Genomic DNA, 27,110 nt, shown 5'->3' on the forward strand with positions numbered 1-27,110 from the left:
TTTCTGCAGAAAGATTTAGAAATATTCACTCAGCGTCAGCCACAAAACTAGCAAAGGGACTAGTGCAAGCCTTCGGCAGATTAACAGAAGACATGTGGATTGGAGAACCAAACACCCATAACCCCCTCGGGAACATGGCAATGACAAAGACGTGTAGTTTCAAGGACGATCTGGTCCTTGTACACTCCAAGCAAGGGCTGGGTCCACATTCTTGGCATAGAAGTTGAGGATGTGCTCTGTCTGTGCTGAACTTTGCCAGGGTTGCCCTTTGTCTTCAGTTCTCTTTGTGGAGTTTGTGGAGAGTGCTCCGTCTGGTTTGAGAAACTAACGCCTCATTAGGAATGGACCGGTGGGTTTCAGAACTCTTATCGCAAAGTGGCCCATCCAACCAACCTGTACCACACTATTCCTAGCGCCCCTTCAGCTCTAAGTCCATAAGACATGGTTAATACAGAACTACTGGTGTCAAACAACACAGTCCTATGATTTGGGGAAAGAAAAATGTCACTGTTTGCAACAGGCACAAGACAAACAATTGTGTTAGGCATTTCAGTTTAACGCGGCCTGAGTGAGAATTAAACTGCCAGTGGGAAATACTCTCCTGAATACTCTAGACCAGGGGTGGGCAATCCTGGTCCTCGAGGGCCGGTGTCCTGCAACTCTTAGATGTCTCCCTGGTCCAACACACCTGAATCCAACAGCTGAATCACCTCCTAAGTGCAGTCAAGTTCTCCAGAGTCCTGTTAACGACCTCATTATTTGACTCAGGTGTGTTGAAGTAGAGATGCATCTAAAAGTTGCAGGACAGCGGCCCTCGAGGACCAGGAGTGCCCACCCCTGCTCTAGACTACCAAGCAGTGTACCATCCACATCGAGCCATGCCATACCGCTCAGTGGAAACAAAGCATAAGGATAGCTAACCTCTGGTATTCCAGATGATGTTGCTTTGTTGGTGTCTTCAATTCATGACCTTCATGGTGGATTTCAGTTTGCCACAGAGTGTGAAGTGGCATGGATGGGAGTAAGTTTCTCTAAGTCTAAAGCCATGGTTCTTAACTGGACAAAGGTGGATTGCTTCCTCAGGGGTGGAGGGCAAATTCTACCGGTGGAATCTATCGTGGTAAAGGAAAAACTAAGGCAAAAAGCAAACTTTTAATTTCATACTGCCCCTGCTACGTGCTCATGAGCAATGGTTCGTGATTGAAAAGACAATATTAAAGGTACAGGCAGGTGAAATGACTTTCCTTTGTTGGTGATTGGACTCGGCTTTAGAGAGAACATTAGCTTCATCATATGGGGAACCTTGAAGTAGGGCTGCTACTCCACCACGCTGAAAGAAGCCAGCTGAGGAAATTCAAGCATCTCATCATGATGGGCAGGTCTCACTGGGAAAAATCCTGGAGGCAGATTAAAACCTTCAGTATAGCCTGAGCTTTTTATGATGTGTGTCCCTATTTGCACCATTTTGGTTCAAAATATTTACTGAGTAGGTATTTAGGGTTGAAATCTGGACTTTTTAAAAAGTTCAGATTTGGGGAGTTCATAGCCAATAGTTGACCTGTTGACAGATTCTTACGTTGACTATGGATTTCTGAAGCGCCTCCAGACCGGGCCATCTCACTGTATCCGATTAATGCTCAAACTCCAGTCTTCCAGGGTCGTGTCTCACAACTTTTGACATGTCCCAAGTCCAACACTCCCAAATCAAAGAACTGAATTGCCTTCTCATGTACCCAGGATCCACAGAGTCCTGCTAGTGACCTAATTATGTGCTTCAGGTGTGTTGACAGACACACATCCAAAAGTTGCAGGAACCCTGACTTTAAAGTTTTGAAAGTGTTGCAACACTTATTTCAATTTCAAATGGATGAACAATGCTCTTTTGTCTTAAAACAATGCTCTTTTGTTTTAAGTTTAAAGTAATGCTACTTTAAACTTTATTCCATAGTCTGTATGATGTTTGTTCACTAATGTTCTCTCAACAATGGATGGATGAACAGGTGAGCTGCATTTATAAATCAGGCAACATCTGCAGGGTAGTAATTGCAACGGATTTATCTAGGACCGTTAGACGAAAAGAGGCAAAATACCAATGAGAAAATATCAACACTTTCCAGATTTCTATTTGTATAGAGACGTTGAAAACCACACATCCAATTCTCTCCACTTTTCGCAACGGTGGCCTACTTTTCTTCAGCCTATAAAATCAAAGTCAAACATGCCGAGGTGTGTGTGTTTGGAGCGCAGCCGTAACGTTGGGACCGCATTGCTTGCATTAAAGACCTAAAAGTCTGCGTAAAGGTACGAATCGCTGCATGGGATATCTGTACAGGAATGCTCCCAGCTGTGAGCTGTGTGCTCCCAGGGCGTCAGTCCCTCCTCATCCCAGCACAGCAGTATTCCGTCTCTTCTAGAAGCTCACCGTCTTGCTGTCAGGACCCCCTGCTGCTCCCCCATAATGCACCGGCAGCTCCGTCCGGCACCCCGCGGAGGCCAGTCTGCAGCCAGCGGTGTGCGCTTGTCTCAGACAGTTCTATGCTAGTGTCAAAGGGCCCGACCTGGATGTGGAAGACCCCCATTCATTGAGCGGACCATCAAGGCAGGTGATCATTAAGGTGCCCCCATACCCCCACCATGTGTGCAGTGTCGCAGTGATTGAACCTGGCATGCTCCCCTCTGCACCTTTAACCCTGGTAAAGGGAGGAATGGAATTGAAATCAATACAGCGTATGATGAGGTGACTGGACTGGGACAGGGGTGAGTGGGGGGGGAGGAGATGTGGTGGTGGGGGTCTCCTACGTGATGGATGGCTGGTTAAAGGAGGGATGATCAATGACCCTGATGGATTGCTTTTTGGGAGGGTCTTCAGAAATGAGATGGATCTCTGCTCCTTAAAAACAGATTGTCCTCTGGAGGACAGCGTCTCTGAAGTTTGCAGAACAGCCTGTGAAACTGGAATATTATTCACTTTACTTCTTTGTTGTGCTGATAAGTGGCAACTGGTCCCTCCTCCTCTCCAGAATCCTTTTATTTTTCTGAAATCTTTAATCCCCTACGCCCCCATCCCCCATCCAACGAATGCCCCCCCCCCCCCAACCCTCCTCATCCCTTTCTCTCTCTATATATTATTCTCTGTGCATTTTAATTTTTTCCCGTCACCGGGGGCCCAGTTCTCCCCGCCTACTCTCCTCTTTTTTTTTTCCTTTCTTTTTTTTGTAGCCTGAAAGTGGAAAAGCGGAGCCAAGAAATAGTTAATCTCTCGGGCTGCCGCTATGATTGGCCGCTGTATGCTGCGCTTCTGCCTCCTTGAATGAGAAACAGGGGTAACCAGGCAACTTCAGAGCTGGAGAGGAGAAGAAGAAGAAGACGCAGAAGAAGAAGGCAAAGGGGTGGAAAAGGAGGACAAGACAGAGGATTTCAGAGAGATGGGGAGAAATTCTGAGCATGCATAGAGGGAAAGTCATTGTGATTTCACCTTGTGCGTCCTGTAAAACGGAACTAAAACATGGATTTTCTTAGACTCGATCTCTCCTCCTCTTCCCACCCCCCAACTCTCTGTCTCTCTCTTCCTCTCTCTTCCTCCTTCACCGTGGGGGGAGAAAATAGAGCGCACAAATGAAGTGTGTGCGTGTGGTGGTGGGACACACAGATGTGGATTAAAACGCATACATGGGACTCTTCAGAGAGGAGCAGCCGCTGAGAGCGAGAGAGAGGGGGGGGGCAAAAAAAAGGTAAGTGGTGCCTTCGTTTGTGACTTTCTCCGTCGCCGGCGAGTCTTTGAGAAACTGTGGAGAGCTGGGTGAGGATGCTGAGCCGACACGTCGGGATTGTATGCGCTGCTGGATGCCGCTGATCGGGGCTCCTGCTGCTGTTGCTGCTGCTGGTGGTGGTGGTGGTGCGGGGGGAGAGACGGGCTGCGGACCGGTCCGCTCTGGCCGACTGAGACGCATGCGGAGGAGAAATGAGACATTTATGCGCTCGGAAATGCAGGCGGAAGCCCGATGCGTGATTGCGCTGGGGCTGGATGTGGAGTCCTGTGTAGTACTGTCAAACAAGCTGCTGTCCCGTATTGGACTGCGCAAACATCAGAGGCTGACATTTTTTTTTTTGCCCTGTTCGTATGATTGACGTACATGAGCCGAACAGCGCGCGCGGCCCTGTTGCTTCATTGCTCCAGGCGACAAGATTTCTTCTAATCATACAAGTATTAGAAAAAAAAAAAAGGTTAGCCCCTTCCATCTCCTCCACACACACACCTACACACCCCTCTGCTCCACAAATATTCAAATGAGGAGATATTCTGCTGCAACAGCAGGAAGTCATCTTCAAAGGCACTGCATGTTCACGCGCTCTGACGCTATAGGTGAACGGCTGAACGATGACGCAGAACCTCGGGAGAATCATTGATTTCAGTGCAGAAGAGGGCTGGGGATGGTGGTGGTGGGGGGAAGACGCTGTGAGGACCTGTGGACGGGGAGCGCGTCTGTTCACCGACGCAGAAATTGCGCATCTGTTAAAGCCGGTGGGGCACGAGTCTCTCTCCGACTCCCGCGAGCGCCTCTGAAAAGTTTCGGGTGGAGGTAAAGATTCATCCTGTTCAGCTGACAGCCCACCAAGGAGGCCCCAGGGGCGGGCAGGGGCCACCCCATTAAATTTATTGTCCCCTTCAGGCAGACAGTTTTATATGCTCAATATTTTTGTGTGTGAATTAAATAGAGAGAGAATGGGCAAGAGTTGATGGGCTAAAACTGCTCATTTATTTATTTATTATTCTAATTAGCAGTTTTGTATTTAAATTAATCAATATATCTGATACAGTACGCAAAGTATTTTAATCTATACATATTTTCATTTGACAACTAGATCAATGATATGTTGTATTAGACATACCTAATTGTGCCTTTGGGAATCAGGATGCTGTGTGTTAGCTACAGCTAGCTTGTTGTAGCCAAGCTAGCTAGATTAGAAGGATGTGGGCGACAGGGCTAATGCTAATGCTAGTTTTCATTCCCTACCCACGAAAATTGTCTTAGCTTATGCAAATTGCAGTAGATTGGTAGAAACACCTGCACACCAATGGATAGAAATGTATAAATGGTTTCATGAATGCTAGCTTGATAAAAACCAGCCTCTTGTTCAGCGCTATTTACTCCGTACAGAGCAGCTGGGCCTCTGGGCTATGGAGAAACAAATCTGATCTGATTTTACCCAATCGCTAATGTTGGTCCGTGACATACCGGAAATTGAATGCGCTGTTAGCTTGCTGAACTGATGCAAACTGTGTTTGCATTGTCATAATAATTGTCATATTAATTGTACAATAATTTTGGATATTTAATATTTTCCAATATTTTTGCAACACAATATGGACATTGTCACCTTCTTAAAATAATGGCCTAAGTCAAAAAAAATTATTGCTCACTTTTTATTGGCAAAATATTAGGGCAGCACTGATTGGCGTTTTTCTGACCGATCACCGACCTTTTAAAAAAGCCTGACCTGCCGATTTCGATTTTGACCGATATCATTTTTTTATTATTTTTTTTTGTCTGAAATGTTCCTCAATAAAGTGAGAAAGTTGCTGAATTGGCAGCAGTGGGGTCATATTCTGTAAACATGCAGGAATAACTTGGTGGGCCGGTCTGTCAGTCAAACCTCTCTGAAGGGAGAGCAGAAAAGGACAGTGGTTGATTTTTTTAACTTTTGCTGAGGTAGATAAAATCGGTGGATGACATCAGCTTCACCTGTAAAAATCGGCCAATCCCCGATCTCTCAAAATTAAGGAAACTATCGGTGCATCCCTACAAAATATATTTTTGGCTAAATATAACTTAGGCCATTATTTTAGTAAGGTTATCATATACACTTGTCATTTCTGAGAGTTTCTTTCTTTGTAGACGCACTTCCCCCATAATACATTTTATTATTATTATTTTTATCAGTCTATCAGTAAACTTTGGAATCTCATGGGATCTCCACCCTCTCAAGATTAAACATGCACCAATCAGTGGGCAGGAGATCAGAATTGGCCAGTCTTTCCTTGATCAGCTCTGATTGCGGATTAGCAGGTCAAATCTAAAAAAAAAATCCTAAAACTAAGAATTCCCACTATTTTGGCCTAGAAACTCGTCAACCAACAGCATGTACTTTAATAAACTTTGTTTACTACAAATATGATAAAAGTTAGGGACAGATGGTTTGATGCAAGGAAGTTGATGACCATACTTCTCTTTTATGTAAAAAAAGAAAAAACCAGGAACTGACATTAGGTACAAAAAACGTTTTCAAAATGACTCTACTTACAGATTGAATGTTTTAGCATTTATCTTCTCTGTTTCTTCTTGTTTGGAACTTTGTCTGGAAATCCCAACCAGCACGCGATCAAAAGCCAACATTACCAGTGCAACTGCAAAGTTCATTACCGAGCCATATGTCTCCCACGATGCCCCGTGTTTTATGCTCGAGTGCCTGTGTAGCAGCAGGCCCACATAAGATAGCCTGGGCCGCTTCAGTATAGTAACAGTATAGTGAAAGTGTTGAGCGCAGTAACAGCTTGCAGCCTTGGAGCCAGGATGTGGCCCAATAATGCTGCTGTGTAATGTATGCAGGATTCGTTGAAATGAAGTCATGCTGAAACAATGTCGTAGATTAGTTGGAAGGGAGCAAAGGTTGGCATGCCAAAGTTCGCGGCCGCTTTAGCCGGTCAGCCGAACTCCCCCCTCGCCCTCCTTATAATCTCCTTACTTAGGGTGTTTTGCCATGGATCATAATCTCCGCTCGCCGTCTCAGTTCTAAGATGTATGGATACACACACTCGCACTGCAATCTACACACACCGCGCAATTTTCAGTTGTCATCCCAAGACAGTTCTTCACAGGCCAGTGTGAGAGGCAGGGCTTAAGATGGAGCTCAACAAAACACTAGAGAGCATTAACTTCTCCAGTAAGAGCTTTTTTGTTGGGCCTCCCTCTGGAATCAAGACACTTAATTTAGCTCATGGCAGCAAATGCATCTCAGGGGAAATATATCTTATCCAATTAGGATTGTCTTTTTTTTCCTCCCCGTTTTGCAGTTGCTGTGAATTACTAAAAGTGGCTTTTCCCTTTTTTTGTTGTTGTATCTGAGCATATTCTGGAACGATATTTTCAATTCAACATGACATTGTCTCTTGACTTTGAAATAGCTGGAGGCCTGGTCTTCTATCACCGTATACTCTTTTTTCTTTCTCTCTCTCACATCAGACAAGTTTATATCTGCACGAACTCCCTCAAGTTTACTCAACTACTGAATGGATTTTCTTTCCGGGATGACATGGAATGACTAAACTCATGGAAAGTGGCAGGGAGTTCCTGGTGATGGAAAACCAAAAGAAGAATAAAGGCAATTTTGGTAATTACAAATGTACGGAAAATTTGTTGATTTTCTGCTAATGTTGAAAAAAACCAAACAATTTTGTGGTCGCGGTGTTTCCATTAAATCAGAAGCGCAATTAAAATCACACGATTACATTTCTTCACGTGATAAGTCATTAAAAAACTTGCCGCACCATCACCTTCCTACCACTTCCTGTCCTCTTCTTCGTCTTTTCCGGCAGTAGTAACAGCCGGTTGTTGGTCATGTGACTCGTGTGATTGAAGCGCGTACCTTGCAAAATTATATCGTCAGTGGAAATTTGCTTCCATGTTGCTTAAAGTTAAGAGGCTTTTTTACAGCATCTGAAAGCATAGCATAATCTGACCTTTGGGTAAATTTAAGGGAAGTCACATCCTGGGAAGACTGACAACTGCCTTAAATGTTCCCACAGGCGAATAATTTTTGTCACAGCTGAATGATTGGCTGTTGATTGTTTGGAAGTGACCTTATGACCTTTTGCCAATTTATTTTCAGCAGAAAGCCTTCCTGCTCTAAGGTCATTGGTGTTTTCTCCACCTTGTTACGGTGTTTAACAGGCACCTGTACTCTGTGGAGCCACAAACTATCTCAACAGCTGGTTGTTATGGGGGTTGTCACGCCTGCTGATGATCACATTATCCTGAGCTTTGGTAATCACCACCTGGCTCCTGCAGTGGGAAAGTTGTACTCCGTTTACAATTTTTGGCATGTGTCTCTTGAAATTAGGTTCAATTTTGAAAATGAGCTTTTTGCTTTGGAAAAGACTAGAAAATATTCATCCAACTCTCTTGTATACATGCTTAGATTCAAATGGTTAGCTTATTTTTGCCAGGACTGTACAAGCAGTTTTAATGGACGGGCAACATCATTTGTCATCCATCGTCTGAAGGGTCATGGTGGGTCTCCAGCGGTCATTGGGCAAGAGACGGGGTACAACCTGGACAGGTCACCAGTACATACATAATGAGTTCTTGGTTATTATTTGGCAGTAGTTAGGTAATATGTGGCTGTTGGTGGATGAAGGTCAGAGGCTATGATGAGGAATTGCTCAGGTAGAGGTGCATAAAGGGGGTGAATGACCTTTATGGGGTCATGACGACTAAACGAGATGGGCACTACAAGATGAGATGTTGGAATTATATAAGGGGCATTCAATTTTCACTTTGATGTAGTAAAATAAATAACATCATAAAGTCTTAAAGTAACATCTAAAGGAACAAGTTGAACCTCTAATTGGCTAAACATGTCTACTAAAAGTAGGGGACTTTTAATTTGAAGTCTGTTAAAGGTACACCTACCAAACTGATTAGCTTCTTTGCCTGTTCTCATTGTTTTGCATTTAAGACCAGAACAACAGGTACACCATGTCCACAGACGTCTAGATTGAGATGTGTGCTGGATTAGTTTCTCATGAACAAACTTTCTAAAAACTTAGACCAAGGTTGAATCGGCAGCCGTTTGCAGAGAGCTCATCGATGTGGTCGTCTTTTTTCCCCACAATGCTTCTGTTTTAAACCCTGTTTATGTTTGAAAGTAACCTGTGATCGGCCTTGCGCTTATTAAAGCAGCGACCTGATTGAAAATGAACTTTTTCCACTCAAGATGCCGTGTTCAGTGCTGATTGGAGTCAGAGCTATAAATACCTGCAGCCACTTGCCAAACACCAGAAGTTAGCAGGAGTGGATGTTTTCTTACCTTAGTGGCAACTATTTAAGCATGAAATTTATGCCTCATTTCATGCCTAAATAAAAAGATCTAATGGATTTTCTGAAGATTCTTATACATTTTAATGAGTAGATAATAAATCCCCAACTTAAATGTCAAACTTAATATTGGACTTCCTAATTTTAGCCCATTCAAACAACAGAAACTTAAATGCTCATATCTACTGGATACAGCGCTATGTAGGGGAAATTAGCCCAATGGCGTCTGCTACAAGTAAAAAATTATCACGATTAAGGCTGCCAGCTCTAGCATTCGCGTTAATTGCTTTCCATCAGTCTGTTCTGCATCTAGCAGACAAAAAAGCAACATTGTCTTGTGAAAGTGTGGACATTTAGCATTCAAATAATGCTACATTACAAAAATAAGAACATTTTTGTTTAGCCTTTTTCTTAAATAGCTAAAGTTAGCTAAAAAAAACATACACATACTCCTACTATGCTAGCTGTTAGCCACCCAATATTGAGAATTTCTCTGTGTTTCTTGCAAAATGAAATTTTTACTAATAAAGAGAAGAAAATATGATATCAGGTTCACAAAAAGAACGTTGTTAAAGAACACATAAGAATCAAATTTATATATAAACTGTAGGTAAATGAGGCAAGAATCATCCAGTCAAGATATGAGTGACATATTTGTAGCTGTTTCTCAAACTAATGTGGTTTTAAATATGAAAATGCTCTTTAAACCTTCGGTTTTCTTTTAAATATAAATGTTTAATAAATCCATAATCCCAGACCTATAAACAGTAAACACTAAAATAGCCTTTGAGTTATTTTAACTCAAGTGCTTGTTTAGTGCTGTGACAAATTTTGCAATGTCAGTGACTATCAAATAACCGGTACTGGCATATTATTCACATCTTGTCATTTTTACCCTTTCTTCTGTGTTACCTAAACATCTGCCAGATAAATGATTTCGTAAACTAGCTTTGCCAACTGTTAAATTTCAAAATGAAGAGTCTCAAACATACATACAGCATGTCAACCTTAAAACACTCACATTTGTATTCATAGAATTTTAGCTTAGACCAACACAGGTAACAGAGCACCTCGTGTTCCCTTTTTAAACTGCGTGCGACTCAAACTAACAAGCAGGAACGCAAGGTATCAAACTTAATATTGGAACATGGCTAAATAAACATTTTGTTTTCCAAAACAAAAACACCCCATTAGAAACATAATTTCAGAATAAAATTGGAGAAAGGTTGACTATTTACTTCCCCCCACAGAATACAGGATATTACCCTGTCTGTCTTCCCTCTGTTCATAATGAGGCTGAAAATTGCAACTCCATTTGTGTTTTGTGTCGTATTAAATACGAATTTACACAATGCCTCGCCGGTATCCAATCACGCAACTAATATGAGGTTTGCAGTCCTTCACCTGTATCGCAGTTATTCTGCACTACCCATTGAAATAACAATAACGGAGTTGATATCGCCCGAATAATCAAATAAATTTACCAGTAATTGCTTATAATCAGTGTCTTTTTTTCCCTTTTGTCACATTTTAGTTGGATGTAATCAGGTCAACATAGAAATATCTTTAAAGTATGCAAAAGGCTCGGTGAGCTCGACTGTTTTTGCACCTCTGCGTTACTTATTTCAGTGACCCTGTCGAGTCGATGAACGCGCCTCGACCCCGACACCATACGTTGTGTTATTGGAGTCAAATGGGGCAATGAATTGCCAGCCCATTGCACAATTGCCTCCACTGCGCAGTGAGCCCTGTGCAGTGGTGTGTAACATCTGGAGAGGGAGCGAAGTGTTTGGCGTGAAGCCGGGGGTGTCCGCCCCGTCCTCGTCCTAGTCAACCACTGCCCCTCGCCCCTATCTCCTATTGCCTCACTTCCAGCGAAGCGGGCATCTTCAATGCATCAATGACACCAGCCGTCACAAGGGGCATGTAGCACGCCAAACCAATGATTCATTAGGACTCAATTAGCTGGCAGGCACGGGGCGACCCGCCATATGCCTGAAGATTCGACAACAGTCTGCGTCCCCCCTCACCTCCCCTCCATGTTCAGCTGCGCCCTCAACCGTCTTTGGCGCCACCGTCGACCCAAGACGGTCGGAGTCGTCTACGCGAACGTCTCTTGAAACAGTTCGGCGGTTGAGATTTCAGTGCTTTCCCGTCCCCGGCCGTGCGGTTTCTGAGCTGGAAATAAGTCACAATGACCTTCAGCTCAACTCGTGGTGCGCCAGTTGGCACCGAATGAAATACTCATTCATCTAGTGAAGTAGGAGACTGTGGAGCTGCAGATACTGTAAATCTTAAGAAGTAAAGAAAGGCTCCGCTCTGTATTGACTTTGCTTCCTTTGCCAAGAGGCGCCTTGGGCTGCCGACAAGATCTATCCGCCCTCAAATCTAATTTCTCTTCTTATCTGTGCCAAGGTAAAGGACCCTCAGCCCCCACCCCCCAAACATACACACACACACACGCATCCTGATGCGAGCGCCCACCACCCAAAAAAAAAGGCACCCACGTGCCTATATTAATGAAATTAGACCAGATTGGAAAGCTGCCCTTAGGCTGACTGACACAATGAGCTCCAGCCCAGATATGTGATAGAATATGAGACGATGTGGCATGTGCACACACGCAGTCATATTATTTCTGTCGACGGGTTTGAGCTCTCATGTCACAGGGTTACGTTAATGATTGACGCTTTCAAGGAAAACGTCGCGTGTATTTACAGACAGCGTTTTACATTACCGGTCTTGAAAGGTAAAAGCGGCGGGCTGACCACCTCGCCTCACCCACCCAGTCTGAAGAGTTTAACCTCTGAGCTCATTACGAAATGAAATCACAGCCATAAATATCACACAATACATAGGCAATGAGGTTTTATGGATTTAAAAATGTATGATTAATTAAACTAAACTAAAGTTGAGCTCTACATGAGAGAGTAAATCAGAACCATTGGAATGTAATATGAAAACCCTTTATACAGTATTTCCAGATAATAGGCATTGAAAGGGGCATGTCTTGCATGTTTCGGGGGGTTTATTAAGGGATAAAACACATCACTCCTTGTAGATTAACAGAGATACTTGAACTTGATCTCGATCATGGCTGATTCAAACGGCTGGAATCGAAGTCTTTGACTGAACTCCACTTGTGATGCTTGTTTCTTCAGCTGTTTGTGATTTTACATCTCATCCGTTCCCAGCAAGCTGTAGCGCTGCCGACCTGCTTCCATGCACACAGCTTGTAAAACTGCAAGATAGTGGGACAATTCAGAGTTTCCCTTATCAATCTGAACATTTTTCACCTTTTATAATGATTAGGACAGTGGAAAGAGAGACTGTATTGGCTGCTGGAGGTTCCTAGGTTTTCCATTCTGGAAAATACGTATTATCCCATCGTTAATTGTGCTGTGTTTAAAATAAAGTGCTACGTTTAGGAAGCAGGAGAACAACTTTTTATCAACACATTTAACTTCGTATGTCATGTGCCAAAATATCAACAAGTCATACAAAAACCGTGGCAGGCTAACATGCTAGCATTAGTGCAGAACCTTCCCCAAACTCTAGTCTGTACATACTTCGAGAGTAATAATAGCTTTGTGAATGCACATCTATGAGTTTCTAATTCTTTGCATTGCAGCTCGGCCACAGATAATTGTTACCAGGGTTTCCCATAGAAAACTAGCTAAGCCCGGTGGTCGGGGCGTCAAGGCGGTCCTCCGGTGGTCCACCGTGTTTTTGTATTAAAAGATGTTGAGTACACAGGAAATGTAAAAATATTACTGGGTAATATTTTATCTGGTCTTTGTCCCGCCCCCGCAGCCATTGAACCAATCAACAGCTAACTCCAAACCAGCCCGGTCTGGCCGGCCCGATTGGAACCACAGCTCTTGGGGTTCCAGGGAGCCGGGTGGTACCGGGCTGGAAGTGCTATTGCAAAAACGATCAGCCCTGTATTTAAGCCAGAACGACCCGGGTCAGCCCGGGTCTGGCTGTACTGTGCAAAAGGGGCTTTAGATTGTTTTGTTACCATAGCAACAATCTGATGCTGTGAGTTTAATCTTTGAGTTTGAGCTCTGTTTGCCCACAAATACAAACTAGTAAACTGCAATTATAACTTATCGCTTTTGAGGTTGGCCAATAAACTACTCCCCCTCTTCCAGATTTCACTAAATCTGACACAGAAGCTGTTAGAGGTGCTGATGTTTTTAGCAGCACGACCGGCCCCTATGTCAGATTCTGAATATTATACAGCCTTGGACCGGCCCTGCAATCGTTAAACCCGCTGCACTGCGCAGAGACGCTCAACAAACGGGAGATTTAATTTAATGCTGCTAAAGTGGCTTTAGTAGCGCTTCAATTTCGTGTCTGTTGAGTTTTTAAAAAGGAGACACAGAAAACTATTTCGGTTGGTCCAGCTTCTCAGATCTCCGCGCACATTACCTCTGTCTGACTAAGTGGACGAGGCATTTGATATGGTTTGATGCATCATAACCGGAAAAATAATACTAAAGGGTGGGCTAGTATATATATATATATATAAAAATAAATGTATACTGTGAGACGAGGGTTAAATCTGCATGATGAGGTCAGTGCTGGTTCGTTAACCACTAACGCTCCGGCCAACCGGGACCACGGACATAAACTTTATCAGCGTAGACAGAGCAACACGCTGGGCAGCTTGTTGAGATGTAAAAGCCGCACAAAATTCTTTGTCCACAAATATAAATCATTCTCACCGCTTGCTCAACGCACCTCTGAAAGCCCCTACAAGTTATTCCTGAGGTTTACATAAAGCTGCACAGCCAGAGCTAACGCGGTGGGGTTTAAACTCCTACCGTGATCACAAACTCCAGAAAGAAACACAATTCCTCACAGGGGATTGATGTAAATATCCATACAGGTCAGCCTGTGTCAAGTTTGAGTGAAAGGAGGCACGAGCGATCAACAAAGAGGCTAACTTAATCCAACTGCTGCAGCGAATGAAGCAACGTGCAGAGGCGCCAGCGGTGTGATTGGTCCGGCTTTAAATGAATAAACTATAAGCCTGTCTTCTATAAACATATCTTTTAGCTTTTAGGAATAAATCTGCTCCGCCAGTGCAGATTGGCTCAGAGCAACAGAGTCACTTGCAATACGGCTTTAAAAAACAAAAAAAAACAAAAGCGATTTATTTATTTATTTCCCTATAAACATAAACAAGAAAGGCTTAGCCTGGCGGTGGGGCTAGTAAAGCATGGCGGGCCGCCAGTCCTGTAATATACTGGGGGAAACCGTGTGTTACTGATTATTTTTTCTACTTCTACCATTAGGTAAGAAATGAAAATCAGAATAGGCACCATTTTTTTTAGAACCTGACCCTGAAACATTAAAAATTGTTTAATTTATTTGATAAAAAGGAAATGATTAACTCTTTTGTTTGATTTTGAGAGAAAAATTAAACTACCTATCATTGGGCTATGGCCAACCAAAAAAATAAATAAATAAATAAATAAATAAATTTACTACTCAGCCCAGCTTGATTTTAAGTTAGAGTTGGAGGCACAGTTTCCTCCAAACTGAATTGGAAATTTGTGCTTTCCTTCAAAAATCTGGATGAGTTTGCTTTTTATAAGTTGTTTCTAAACTTGCATCTAAAAGAGTGACAGGTTTGTGTTTGTACTTTATTAAGCTCAATTTGACTTTAGACACTCATATAAGTGCACGGAAAAGCATATTTGCTGTCAATCAGTATTATGTTTTGCTAAAATAACTCGCATAAACTAACTTGACGGCTGCTAATTTGCCTTCCGCCGTTTTCGTCTTCCTACGCGGCATTGAGCCTCCTTCCTTCTAGAACTTTCGGAGCGACGCGGATTTGTTCGAGGCCGCGGCTTTCAAAGCGACGACTCCCTGCGTGCCGCGAAACATCTTTTCACGTCTTCACAAATTAAAGCAGAACCTCTCCGAGCGCCAGCAGCCGGCGAGCCCCGTCACGAGAAAAGCAAATCAACTTCAGCCGAGAGTCGCTCTGCCCCAGTTGTAGACGTGTGCGCCGACCCGACTGCGCTCCTCCGGCGTTTTCACCGCGTTACCCAGAAACGCTCCGCTCGCGTGACCCAATTTGCGGCCTCTCCTCCTCATTCATCTGCCGCCACAGACGCGCGGCAGGAGACTCCGCGAGCGGCGGAGCATTCATCACCTCTGAGCGGCGTGGTCCTCCGCTTGCATCCTGGTCCGCGAGCCGAACCTCCGCGGACGGGAAGGGCGGCGGCTCGGGGTGAGAGAGGCAGGGATGCGTTCGAGGACCCCCGTTTGTGGTTGTGTTTTATGAAATATGTAATCAAATAGGAGCTTGGCAGCATTTTTCTTCCGCTGACAGTCAATTTAAATATTGTATCTGCCACGTCTGCCTGCTGCAGTGCTTCTTCGGTACCCTGGAGGTAATTGAGGCGTTCAGTTCGGCTTGTGGAGCTTTTTGCCATCCTTGTGGGGTTTGAATTCCACCAAAACAATTGTGTGTTTTTTCCTTCCCCTTTTTTTAAAAGAAGCAATTTGTTTCCACTCGCTTTTATGCATTTTTATAATCAAGATAATTAAATTATAACAAATATCCATTGGTAAAAGGATTATTCATAACAAAAGTAATAACTTTATGTATAAAGTGCTTTCAAAGACATACAAGACAAAATAAGATGGTACAGATCAGAAACGGATAAAACGGCAAGAAGGCAATAAAGCAAAAAAAAAAAGTGGAGTTTAAAAGGAATGAACTTTAAACTTGGCTTTTAAAACATCCTCAGAACTGCTCTTCCTGATGTCCTGGTACATTTATTTACTGATCCGTTTGCAGAAATGGCACCAGAATGTTTGCTTTGAAGCAGCGCATCAAGTTGAGACACGTCACATGCGCAGATCATAAATCGAATGGAAGGAAAAGTAATCCCTGGGCAAAGGGTGGATTATCTTGCTCCGATACCCCGGGGGCAAAGAATTATCCCTCTCGCTCTGCCAAAGGATGGGGCCCCGGGGTCTTATTTCACAAGCCAGCTTTGTTCATCAATACCATGCAGTTCCAAAGGGAGCCCATCTTAAGATTTAATCAAGAAGGAAATGATTTGGTTTGGATTTATGTTTTGAATTTACCTCATTTAAAAAAAGAAAAGAAAAAACTAGCTAAACTAGCTTTTGATTATTATTATTTTTTAAATTAAACAAGATGTGATTCATTCCATCAGGATCGCATGTGATTGTAAACACAAAATATGTAAAGTGTATTCTGCAAAAAAACAAAACAGCTTCACGTTGACCCAGGGCACACCGGGGTCCGGTATGAAGAAGATCAAAGATGGCAAAACCCGGTGACGACAGGTCATAGGTCAGGCAAAGCGGGTGAAGTGTCTTGACCAAAGACACAACAAAGGAGACAGACAGAGCGGGATTCAAACCAGCAACCCAGCGAGTAGGGGATGAATTCTCACCACCATCCAGCTCATCTAGTCAAGCTAGGAGACGATAAATCAAAGCACCAGCCAACATGGTAACTTTGGAGGAGCTGCAGAGATCCTACTTTGGTGGCAGTGGTGGTAGGAGTGTGTGTTGTAACTGGTGGGTTGCTGGTTCGAACCCCACTCTGTCCATCTGTCGTTTTGTCTTTGGACAAGACAATTCACTGCCTTGACTAGTAGTGGCACTCATGACTCACCTTTGTCAGATTGCCCCAGGGCAGCTGTGGCTGCAGTCCAGTAGCTTGGCACCATCGGTGTGTGAAGGGGTGTGTGTGAATGGGTGAATGGCTGAATGCAGTGTGAAGCGCGTTGGGGTCTTCTAAACTAGATAAAAGGCTGGACGAGTACAAGAGATTTACCATTTAGGTAGGCGAATCAGTCAGCAGGACAACTGTTAGTCATACATCCCATCGTCACGTAAGACTAAGAAGAATTAAAGCTACTGGTGAAACAAAGCCATAAAAACTTCTATACGCAGTTTTGCAACACAGCAAACGTGAAACAAAAAGCTCTGGAGTCTAAAATGTAACTTTTTGGTGGGGGTTTACATAAAGTCTCAATAACATACCCTGAAGTTTGCGGTTGCTCCCAATGTCGCGTAGCAGGCCTAGAGCTGTGCTCCGGTTCGGGCCTTTGCTCGCTTCCTAATTACCCCGGTTTGCGTCTTCGCCGCGCGGCACCAGCAGGGAAGAGCGCCGCCGTAGTTTTGATGCCGAGCTGCGTCGAACAAAAGCATCTGGCACAGCGGCGGCAAGCGGTCAGCATGACGTCTTCTGACGAGACCCTTCAGATCACTTTTCATCAGAGCGTCGCAGTCGGAGGCTACCCCCGACGCTTTGCTTTCATCAGCCGTCAAGTGTCACATTCAGAGGCCCTCACTCCGCGGGGGGGGGGGGGGGGGCAGGGGAACCTTCATCCAGCCTCCGCTCCGGGTTTATACAAAAACAAGTGAAAACAGAGGGAGCGGCGAGAGCTGCGCCAGACCCTGACCTTGCGACGCCGTTGTAATGAGAAGGAGGCGAGTGTATCACTTATCATTAGCGGCATGATTAGGTGCCAATGGGCTGTGCCTGCCGCGGTTTGAACCCTCCGCTCGGCGACAATCCCAAGAGTGCGATAACATATGAGATGACAACAGTTTCACACCCAGATTCACACCTCCCGCGGTTCCATACGTCGCGGCAGCCTAATCACTCATGTGAGATTAATGAGAGAAGTTGAGGTGTGGTGGGACGCTCACTAATTACAAGCTCACACACTGGATTGTCACCAGGGGAGCAGACGGTTAGCGTGTGCTTTGTGTTTGTGTGTTCCTCTAAGCGTGTTTTAAAGTCGGTTTTTGTTTCACGAAAACAAAAACAAAACAAAAAAAAACCCTGACGGTTTCCAGCGGAAGAAAATGAGCAACATCAAAGCTTCTCTCAGGAGAAAATGTACGAAGAAAAAAATAAAGGCACTTTGTGGGAATAACGGGGCGGCAAAAACAAAATCAAATCAACTCAAAATGCCGCTGAACGGAAAGGTAACGAAAGCGCCGGTATAAATTATTTCATTTCTTCCTGTGCGCAGAGCCACCCGCGAAAAGAACAAAACAATGGAGTCGTGAAAACGCACAAGCAGCTCCGCAGCAATGTGTGTTCGACAAGTTTTTCTTTGAGCGATGTTGCTCGCTTTTTTTTTTGTCAGGCGTTCTGGTTGGACACCGTAAATAAATGAGGACTTCTATCGCTGCAACAACCCCCCCCAAAGAAAACAAGGAAGATTTTCCAAATCCAAATCCTAGCAACTTATTCTTTTAGTAGAAAAATATAAAGTTGTGTTACTGCCTTCAGACCCACATTACGGAAAAACTGTTTATTCATCAAGTTTCCATTTATTTGATTTGGAGCCAGACATTCAGCTTTCAGTCACCAAATAAATCCAGCAGCCCAGTTTTACTAGTATCAGGTTGTAATAAATGTAAATAAATGCGCAAAACTTCATATTTTGCTTTCGACCCAATACCAAGTAAATACCCGGCCTGTATCGCTGACACCGATGGTTTTTTATTTAAGTTTGAGACATATTCAAACTTCTGACCTAGGGTTAGGGTTAGAGTAATGGATGGACTTTAGCCTCTCGCAATCAGACAGCGGGAAAGAGAAGGAGGTAGCCGTCACAGAAACCGATTTGAGTAAACGGCTCGCGTTGACGTCCCTCTGGATGTTCATGCTACAGGCCAAAAGTTTTCTAAGTTTGATTAAATTCATACAAAAAAGATTCATTGGTCTACTTAGAAAAATGATTATTCGGTTAATGAGTCACTTATCAAAGCACTTCTTTAAAAAAATGTAACCGGTACATGAAGTTTTCTTGCTTTGAGGTTTGCTTTCTCCAAAGTGACCTGTGGTAGCACGACATATGCAGTAATTAATCGGCATTTGTTTGTTTGTCTTTTTCTCAGTTTGTCCACTTTTGCATTGAAATTTTGCAGTTTTTAAATAGGCATGCGGCAATATGAAAATTTTGACCGATATCGATATTTGATATTAATATTGCTGCATTGGCCAAGTTCATCTAAAGCAAAAATGATCACTGATGCTTTAGAGGCTTCTGTAGCTTATACCAAATCTTTTGAGTTTCTCCTCCATCCCCACATACTAGGCAGCTGATAAAACAGAAACCCAGCAACAGAAACATGTCTCATTTTAGACATTTTTTTTTTTTTTTTGTGCCAAACGAAGAAGCTTCAAAACCCAGAGCACAGCACTCTATTGTAAACCGCTCATTAAGTGAAACTGTCCTTCAGCTTCGCGCGTTTGATGCGTCGCAGTGTGACGGAAAAGGTAGATAAACAAAAAGTTTCCGTGGTGGTGCTTCCCCTCTGCTTCGTTGCTGCAGCTTCGCAGACTTTTTGTGCTCACCAGTTTTGATCATGCTGACTTTTATCTCGACAACACGAAGTCTCTGTAGTCACGTTCCCTGTCTACAGCGTTCCCGAGTCAAATTTGTGAGTTTTTTTTTTCCATTTTTTGGGTGGCACAAAGAGTAGAAACAACATTACAAACAGCTGTTTGCTGTCGAGTTCAATGAAGGAAGCTGCTTGTGTGTCTATTTTGTCCATGACTCGCGTGCGATTAAAGAGGACACCTTTTGGCTATTTATTTAGTTACGAGAGAACAGAGAGAGAAGGGGGAAAAAAGCCCTAATTGTCTCATTAATTACTCTTTGCATGAAATAATGACTGAGCCCTTGTGATTGCAGTTCTTTGTTGCTCAATAACGAAGGCAGAGGTGGGATGGCAGCAAAAGAAAACATGCTTCAACCTTTTTTTTATTCACAGCATTATGCTAGAAGAGAGGGAGAAAAAAAAGGAAAAATAGGACAAATAAGAACAAAAGGCAGGAGGAGTGAGAGAAAAAAATGGTAAAAAGAAAAGGGGGGAAAAAAATGCAGCATTAGGACCGATTTGTTTAGAGCGAATCAAAAAAAGAGCAGCAGAGACGGAGAAAGATTTGGCCGTGAAGTGTTTGCCAGGCCTGCTGGAGCCCACCCAGTTCCCTCTCTCCCACCATCCCAGCGCGGTGAATAGGCTGTTTGACACACTGTTCAGACACCGAGACGCGGCACAACAACAAACCAAATCAGCAGCAAATTAAAGACTCCTCGGGGGGGGGGAGCAGCAGAGTATCGCCAGAGGTGTTCTGGAAAGCCAGGCCACGCCAATTAAGTGCTGTAAGACGGTTCCAGGAGCCGGTTCTCCGGACCTCCACCACACGACGAATAGAACGACAGATTGTACAGGGTGTCTTTAAAAAGTCTTAAATTCTGGTAAAATTCTTCTAAAATTAAGGGTTTAAAATGTCAAATTTGTTAAAAAAAAACATTTGTCATGGCTGGACTGTTTCATCTTACAGGGTCAAGCTCGATTTTTATCTGTTATTATCGCAAGACTTTTCTGTCACGTGTGCAGATGTCTTTTGTGATTTAGGTCAGTTGAGGCTAAATTTGACTACTAATATACCTTTACTGGCTAGAGTAGCAAGAGTACTGTATATTGCTACCCTAGCTATGAATATAGCCAACTGGGTTAGCAATAACTAGCAAGGGTATATTAACAGCTAGTTAATCAGTTATTCAGCTAGTGAGTCCGTGTCAAATGTAAAAAAGCTAGCTAGCTAAAAAGTTAGTTTTTTTTGTGATTTTTTAAAAAAAATATTTATTTAGCTAGCTAGTTTTTTTATATTTGTCATGGGATAAAAAAATTTTTTTATTTATTGCCATTGGCTCACTTCTGTACGATGAAACGTGCATTTTGTGCACAAAAGGCTTACTTGTCTACTTGTGGGACTATTCTGTCACGCAGAAGTCTGAGTCATGTGCATATGTCATCTGTGATTTGAGTCCCTTGAGGCTACAAGTAACTAGCTGCTGATAAACTACAATCTACTGTAGAGTAGCAAGAGTAGACTGCTTACCCTAGCTAGCAATATATCTAGCTAGGGTAGCAGTAGTTAGAAAGCTAGCAAGGGTATATTAGCAACTAGTTAGTTGGTGTCAGATGTAAACAGCTAGAGATCTTGTCACGCCGCTGTGCGCTCCTACCATAGGGAGCTGGTGACACTAGATTAGCCTGAATACGTCTGTTATAGTCTGTCCAATACAAACTTCCAACACAAGCTGCATTATTTGTGTCTCGAGGCCTCTAAAGGGAACGTAGCTCTTCATATCTGTCATATAGCCGAGGGAAAAAAAAAACTTATTTATCCCCGGTTTTTGCTTCAGCATGAATAGGTGCTGATTATCCTGCAGCTGATCTGGGTAAGCGCTGCTGCAGCAGCACTTCAGAGGGCAGTGAGGGGCTGCCATGTTAAAGACGATCCTAACCGGGTGCACAGCTCCCAGGCCTGTGCTGACATAAATCAGCGCAGCAAAGCAACTGTGTAGCGTTGCTTATTTAGTTGCCCAGCTGCACTCAGTGAACCTGAAACAACGAGGGGCGCTGTTTTCGACTCAAATGAGTGCTTCCAGTGCATACAGTTAAGTTTTACTGTATGTTTTTTTTGTTTTGTTTTCCTTTTTCTTCACCTTTCATGATTGTATACTTGACTGTTCCACCGTCAAAGGTCCTCCATCTTGTCGGAATGAGGCGGACCCAAACGGGGCGCGCATGAACGACCTCAGCAGTTCTCACAGGAGTACCAGGAGAAAGAGAGGTTGCTACTCGTCTACAACATTTCAGCGTCGGCATTGACCCTGAAATCAAATGTTTGATATAAAACTTTGAAAGAATTTCACTGCTTTCTGGTCTGTACTGGAGAGGCGAGATATACCCGTTAAACTTGTTCCGCTTTTTGTTAGGATGCAGCCACAAACTTTACACAAAACAGCACATAATCGTGACGTGGAAGAAAAAAAATACTTGATTTTCAAACTGTTTTACATGTAACGGCTTAAAAGTGTGGCATGTAGCTGTCCAACCCGACTGAGATTAAGGTACAGAGAACATCTGTCAACGTCATTTTAAGCCATATATGTCTACATATATCCCATATGATTCAGGCCTGGACTTTGACTGGACCGTCCTAGCACATAAATACGGTTGCATCTAAACCAATCTTTTATATGTTGTTGGTATGTTTGAGGAGGTTGTCCTGCTGGATTGTGAACAGTCGCCGGAGTTTTAAGTCTCCAACAGCTTCTCTGTGCCAGCTGGTGTAAAACATCCCCACAGTATTATGCTACTTTATCGTGTTTTACAACGGTAAAACATGGTAGCGACAGCGTCCCCGATTTACAAGCAACGCTTGCAAGTGGAGCAACAGAAATTAAAGGAAGAAAGGTGGCGAGAAGGGGAAAGAAGAAGATGGGAGTAGACGAGAGAAGCATAGAGGGAGCACAAGCCCAGTCTGCCTCTAAACCTGCAGAAAGAGGAAAAAAAACAAAACCAAGAAACCACAGCAGCAAACGACAATTAAAGCTGTATGTAGACCCAATCACACCCCAACGTATAATTTGTATAAAAGGGTCTGAATCTAAACATCTGATGTTCTTCTTGCCATTTCTTCCATATTTGCTGACATATTTGAGAGCATACCTGTATCAATATATTCTATTATAAACCTTTTACAACAGCTTCGTCCAGTTTGGGTGGACGACCATGTCTTGGCTTCTCGACTTCTAGGAGAACTGGTTGCACTCGATTTTATTTAAGGGTATCAGTAAAATGAGAGCTGAATTCCGAAAGCAGTGTAGATTCTCGTTCTAACAGAATGATGTATTAGCACAAAGAGCTTCATGCCAGTCAACCACTCTCTACTGTAGTCAGGAATAATTAGCCCAACGAAGGCACATTAACCTTATCATGGATTTAATGGCAATTAGACGCGTGTAAGGCCGCTTACAAGTGACTTGAACTTATCCTTGATTGTGAGGCTGATAAAAGCTGATGCAGAGTAGAATATAAGGGTCCAAATTAATTATTCCACAACAGCGCAGATGAAAGGCTGCTTCTATTGACGGACGCAGCTGATTGCCACCGCGGGTGACTCTAGGGAACACGGCCGGCTATAGCTCGGAGATGGGCCAGGTTGTGACAGAACTGTCCCAGTCCATGAGCTGGGAGGCATTTTGTAACGAAGATGACCAGCGCGAGGTGCCAGAGCCGGTCTGTCGGTCGAGCAAAATGCTCCAGCAGCTTCCCGGGGGCCACGCCAGCCTTGGAGCGGAAGGCAGGAAAGATCCTTGGGAGAGAGCGGGCTTCCTTTATTCTCTAACAGGAGAGCGCGCGCGCGCGCGTGTGTGCGTGCGTGATCCGCAGGCCTGAAGCGTCCACGGTGAACGGAGGTTTAATTGGCCATATCCAGTGATAGATGGCTGTTCAACCTTTTGTTGCTCATCAGTGGCAGGATGCACCGAGGCTTGCTTGTTTCACAATATGAGGCTGATTGTGGGGTCTATTAAAAATCAGCCTCTGGAGGAGATGTCACTGTGCCGCGACGCCACAGCTTGAAAGGAGAAACTCCGGAATGATCTGATTTGAAGAAAGAAAAGAATTTAAGAAAAGAATCAACTCGCGCTCAGTTGATTGCCCATTATATCACGAAGGCAGTAAAAAAATGATTGAAAAACTGATCACACTTAATGAGTTATCTCTATCCACAGAGACATCCGGAGGGAGATAATTGACATTAATTATCCGCTTTTGTTTCTCGGCAACGTAAATCAAAGTGGGGGGGGATCTCAGTTTTTATTTAATCGCAAACAAAAATCATCGTGTCAAGCAAATTCCTGATTGAATGGCGTGTACGTTAATGACATAATCGCTCCCTCACCGAACAATCCGGGCTGGTGAAAAAAGTTCCCTCTCTTTGTGCTCAAGAGTGATTGATGCGCTCAACGGCTGGGAAGACGCACGTCAGGTTAAAGATACAAAATGCCTGTTTTTGTTCGGTAAACTGTGTGCAGGGGGAAGGAACTCTAAGTGAATCAGAAAGCAAACAACTCCGAGTATCGTCTCAGACTCTCTGGCAGACGGAGATGAAAACAGAAACGGGCCCTGACGGCAGGAAGCGGAGGATATCCAGGCGAAGCGAAACCGGCTTTGCTCGAGGAGGGCTCCCTTTGCACTTCACAGAGGAGGTGCCAAAGTGAGAGAGAATAAATAAATAAATAAATGGCCACTTTTGCAGCAGGGTTGGGGGGTGGGGGTGTTCTTTTGACATCCCCTAACAGTTGAGAGTAAGCTGGAAAAATGAGTGATGCTCGTTAACTCTGACCCAAATCCTGCTCGACAGTGGGAGCTGTTAAAACACGGAGCAGACTGGGGAGTCTGGGTGACCTAGATAGCATTGGCTCTGAAAAGCAGCCATACATCACATTAAGTCGCTCTTCGCTCTAATACAATGAGGCATATCTCTCTCATTGGTAATGAAAATTACATTCTGATAAGGTTCTTTGTGACACGGAGAATACCTCTCCGTCCGCCGACACGCCAATACCTCGTATGCCGGGACGGACTCTCGGCGTAGACTGCTCCTTCGCCGCTGGACCTGGGTGACATTATCAGACTTATGAGCGGACGCGGACTGTGACACTATAGTCGGACGAATCCGAACTGTGACTCGTGGTGATGAGTCATCCTCGGTTACCAGCTGTTGACGGAGGAAATGGAACATGTCTGAGCAAAACAGTTCACTTCTTTTCTTCGTTGTTCAGCCGGTCGCTTTGTGGGTCGCCTCAACGGGTTTCATCTCGCGTCCCTCTTTGTCTCACTGGCTCATCTTCTTTTTCACATCATCCTAGAGCTCTCTTCATTTTGTCCAATATGTTCACTATCCTTCCTCTTCACATGCACAAATCATGTCAACCTCGTTCCAAAACTTTATCTACAATCCTTGTTGACCTGAGTAGGCCATTACAAATGTGCCCAAACCTTTGTTGGCATTTTAAATGAAGGGTTGTGGTTGTGGCACCGTCATCATTTGTAAATATGATGCTGGATTTAGATTTAGAATTAGAATTGTGGCCCGAAAGCTCATGTTCAGTTCAGAGTTCATCAGATAACAGCATGGTTGTTGGAGATTTTAGCTAGGCCAGGATGATGTTTTTCTATATATAATTTTGCTCGACTTCATTGTTCAGACATAAAAGCAATACAGGAAATTGTTGTTGCATGTAAAACACATCCAGTTCTCATTGAAAATTTCTTTCACTTCCCTCACTGTCCTTTTTATATCACTTCTGATTTAAAAAAGGAGAAAATATTTGGACGATCCAGTGCAAATATCTTAGTACACTTGAAATAACACAAAACTAACTCATGGGTAACTTTTCAGCAAGATATAGCAGCTTGTTTTAAGTCAATAATTCCTTTACATTGATGAAGAAGTACTAGTTCCATTGACAGATTGACATGGGAAAAATCATTTTCCCATGCTATAAGTGAAATAAGCTGCTAATGGAAATAGTACTTTGTTTTGTCTTATTTCAGCTATACTAATATATTTGCACTAGAAACTAGACCAAAACTACTTGGTGTTTTTGCAGTAATTACTTGTTTTTGACTTGAATTTTACTTTCAGATTAGTTTGACATTAGAAGTGTTGACTTTTATAATCTTTTGTCCATGATTGAATGAAAGGTCTCCTGATACACCGCTCGTTGGTGCTTTCAGTTTCCCCAGTAGCTATCCTTCCTGTCGTGGCCGTTTACAAAAGTCTTTCTGGGGGGAAACTGACAAGGGTCCCCCTTGGAAACAAACTTCGAACAATGTCACACAATGTCAGACATGACAGTGTACTCCCTGCTACTCCCAGTGCCCAGTTTCTTTTCTGTCCTCTCTTTCCCCGACAATGGCACCTCAACTCGCCAACCGAAGCCGCGGCAGCCGCCGTGCCAGCTTGGCACGGCTTGGCCCGTGTCAGCGGCGGATGATTCAAGGGCATTAAAAAACAATGCGGGGGTTTCCAGTTCACGGTGCCAGGAGTGGCGCCGCCACCGTTTGCTTTGAAACAGCCTCTCCCCTCCTCTCCTGCTGTTGGACCCATTAGCAGTCCATCCTCCGAAAATTTGCTTTGCGTGCAACAGCAGCGCCGGTCATGGTTTGCTGTTCTGTATTTACTCATGAGCAGTACATAAAGTGAGACTGTTAAATATTTCACCAGAGGTCTTCTTCATGGGTGGCCGCTACAGCAGGGAGCATTAGCTGCACGCTCATTAAGGATTGATGATCAAGAAGAGATAATAACATCTTTGTTGATTTGTTAAATTGCTGCCCGCCATTTTATACGCGAGTACTGTAATGAGTGAACAAGGGAGCACGTGTCATTTTAATTTTTAACCACCTGTAGCTTAACATTTGTTATCTCTGTCTCCTTGCCTTGCAGTGCTGAGAGCTACAGACTGTGATGGGCTGCTAACCCACATCTGAAGTGCTCCAACAAAGAATAATATCCACTTCTGACCTATTCTGAAGAACAATATTTGATTCAGTCAGTGTTGCAAGTCTCCCCCAGGGGGATTGCTCCTGAGCAATAGGTGAACCTTCGTAAAGAGCAACAGTGGAAACCATGTGATACTTGACCTTCACTGTGAGAACTCGGGTGCACTCCGGAGGATGTCAAATCTGATCTGAAGCCGCCCCTCCAGAGGATCGTTCGGCTCATAATTCAATCGGCTCTTCGATGTTTTGCCCGGCGTTGCTCAAACGCCGCGGACCAGCAGTGACGGGGCGCATCTATTGACGCCGGATCTTTATTTGTTGAGGAGTATCAGACACGTCGCCATGGATTTGACTGAGATTATCCGTACCAAAGAGCCGCTGTGAGAGACACGGAGAGCCGACGGAGGGCGAATCGAACACTGGGAGATCGAGGGGGGTCAGCGAGTGTGCTGCTAAACCCATGGTGGATCTGCTGTGAGCAGGACAAGGGACTCAGCGGTGGAGGATGTCAGCAGAGGCCGAGGTCCAGTCGGGTGTCAAAACCAGCCAGCGAAAGGAGTCCAGGAGGATCAGAGGTACGTTCAGTTCTAACAGAGCAATTTTTAAGTTTCGTTG

The 27,110-nt window shown here is 43.9% G+C and overlaps 1 protein-coding gene across 3 annotated transcripts in view; it reads left to right on the forward strand.

Moving 5' to 3' along the window:
* The first annotated feature begins 3,266 nt into the window (after positions 1-3,266).
* LOC102229272 (disabled homolog 1-like) overlaps positions 3,267-27,110 on the forward strand; it is a 64,876-nt gene continuing 41,032 nt past the window's right edge. For 2 of the 3 annotated variants that reach the window (XM_005811020.3, XM_023335084.1), the window contains exons 1-2: positions 3,267-3,731; positions 26,440-27,070. In XM_005811020.3, the coding sequence (XP_005811077.1) occupies positions 27,001-27,070 (70 nt within the window). In that variant the 5' untranslated portion in view covers positions 3,267-3,731; positions 26,440-27,000. Of the gene's footprint in view, positions 3,732-4,518; positions 4,581-26,439; positions 27,071-27,110 lie in introns of those variants that run through there. The other variant, XM_023335083.1, reaches the window with a different exon arrangement.

Source organism: Xiphophorus maculatus, chromosome 6 (genome assembly GCF_002775205.1).
Source record: "Xiphophorus maculatus strain JP 163 A chromosome 6, X_maculatus-5.0-male, whole genome shotgun sequence".
Taxonomy (NCBI): domain Eukaryota; kingdom Metazoa; phylum Chordata; class Actinopteri; order Cyprinodontiformes; family Poeciliidae; genus Xiphophorus; species Xiphophorus maculatus.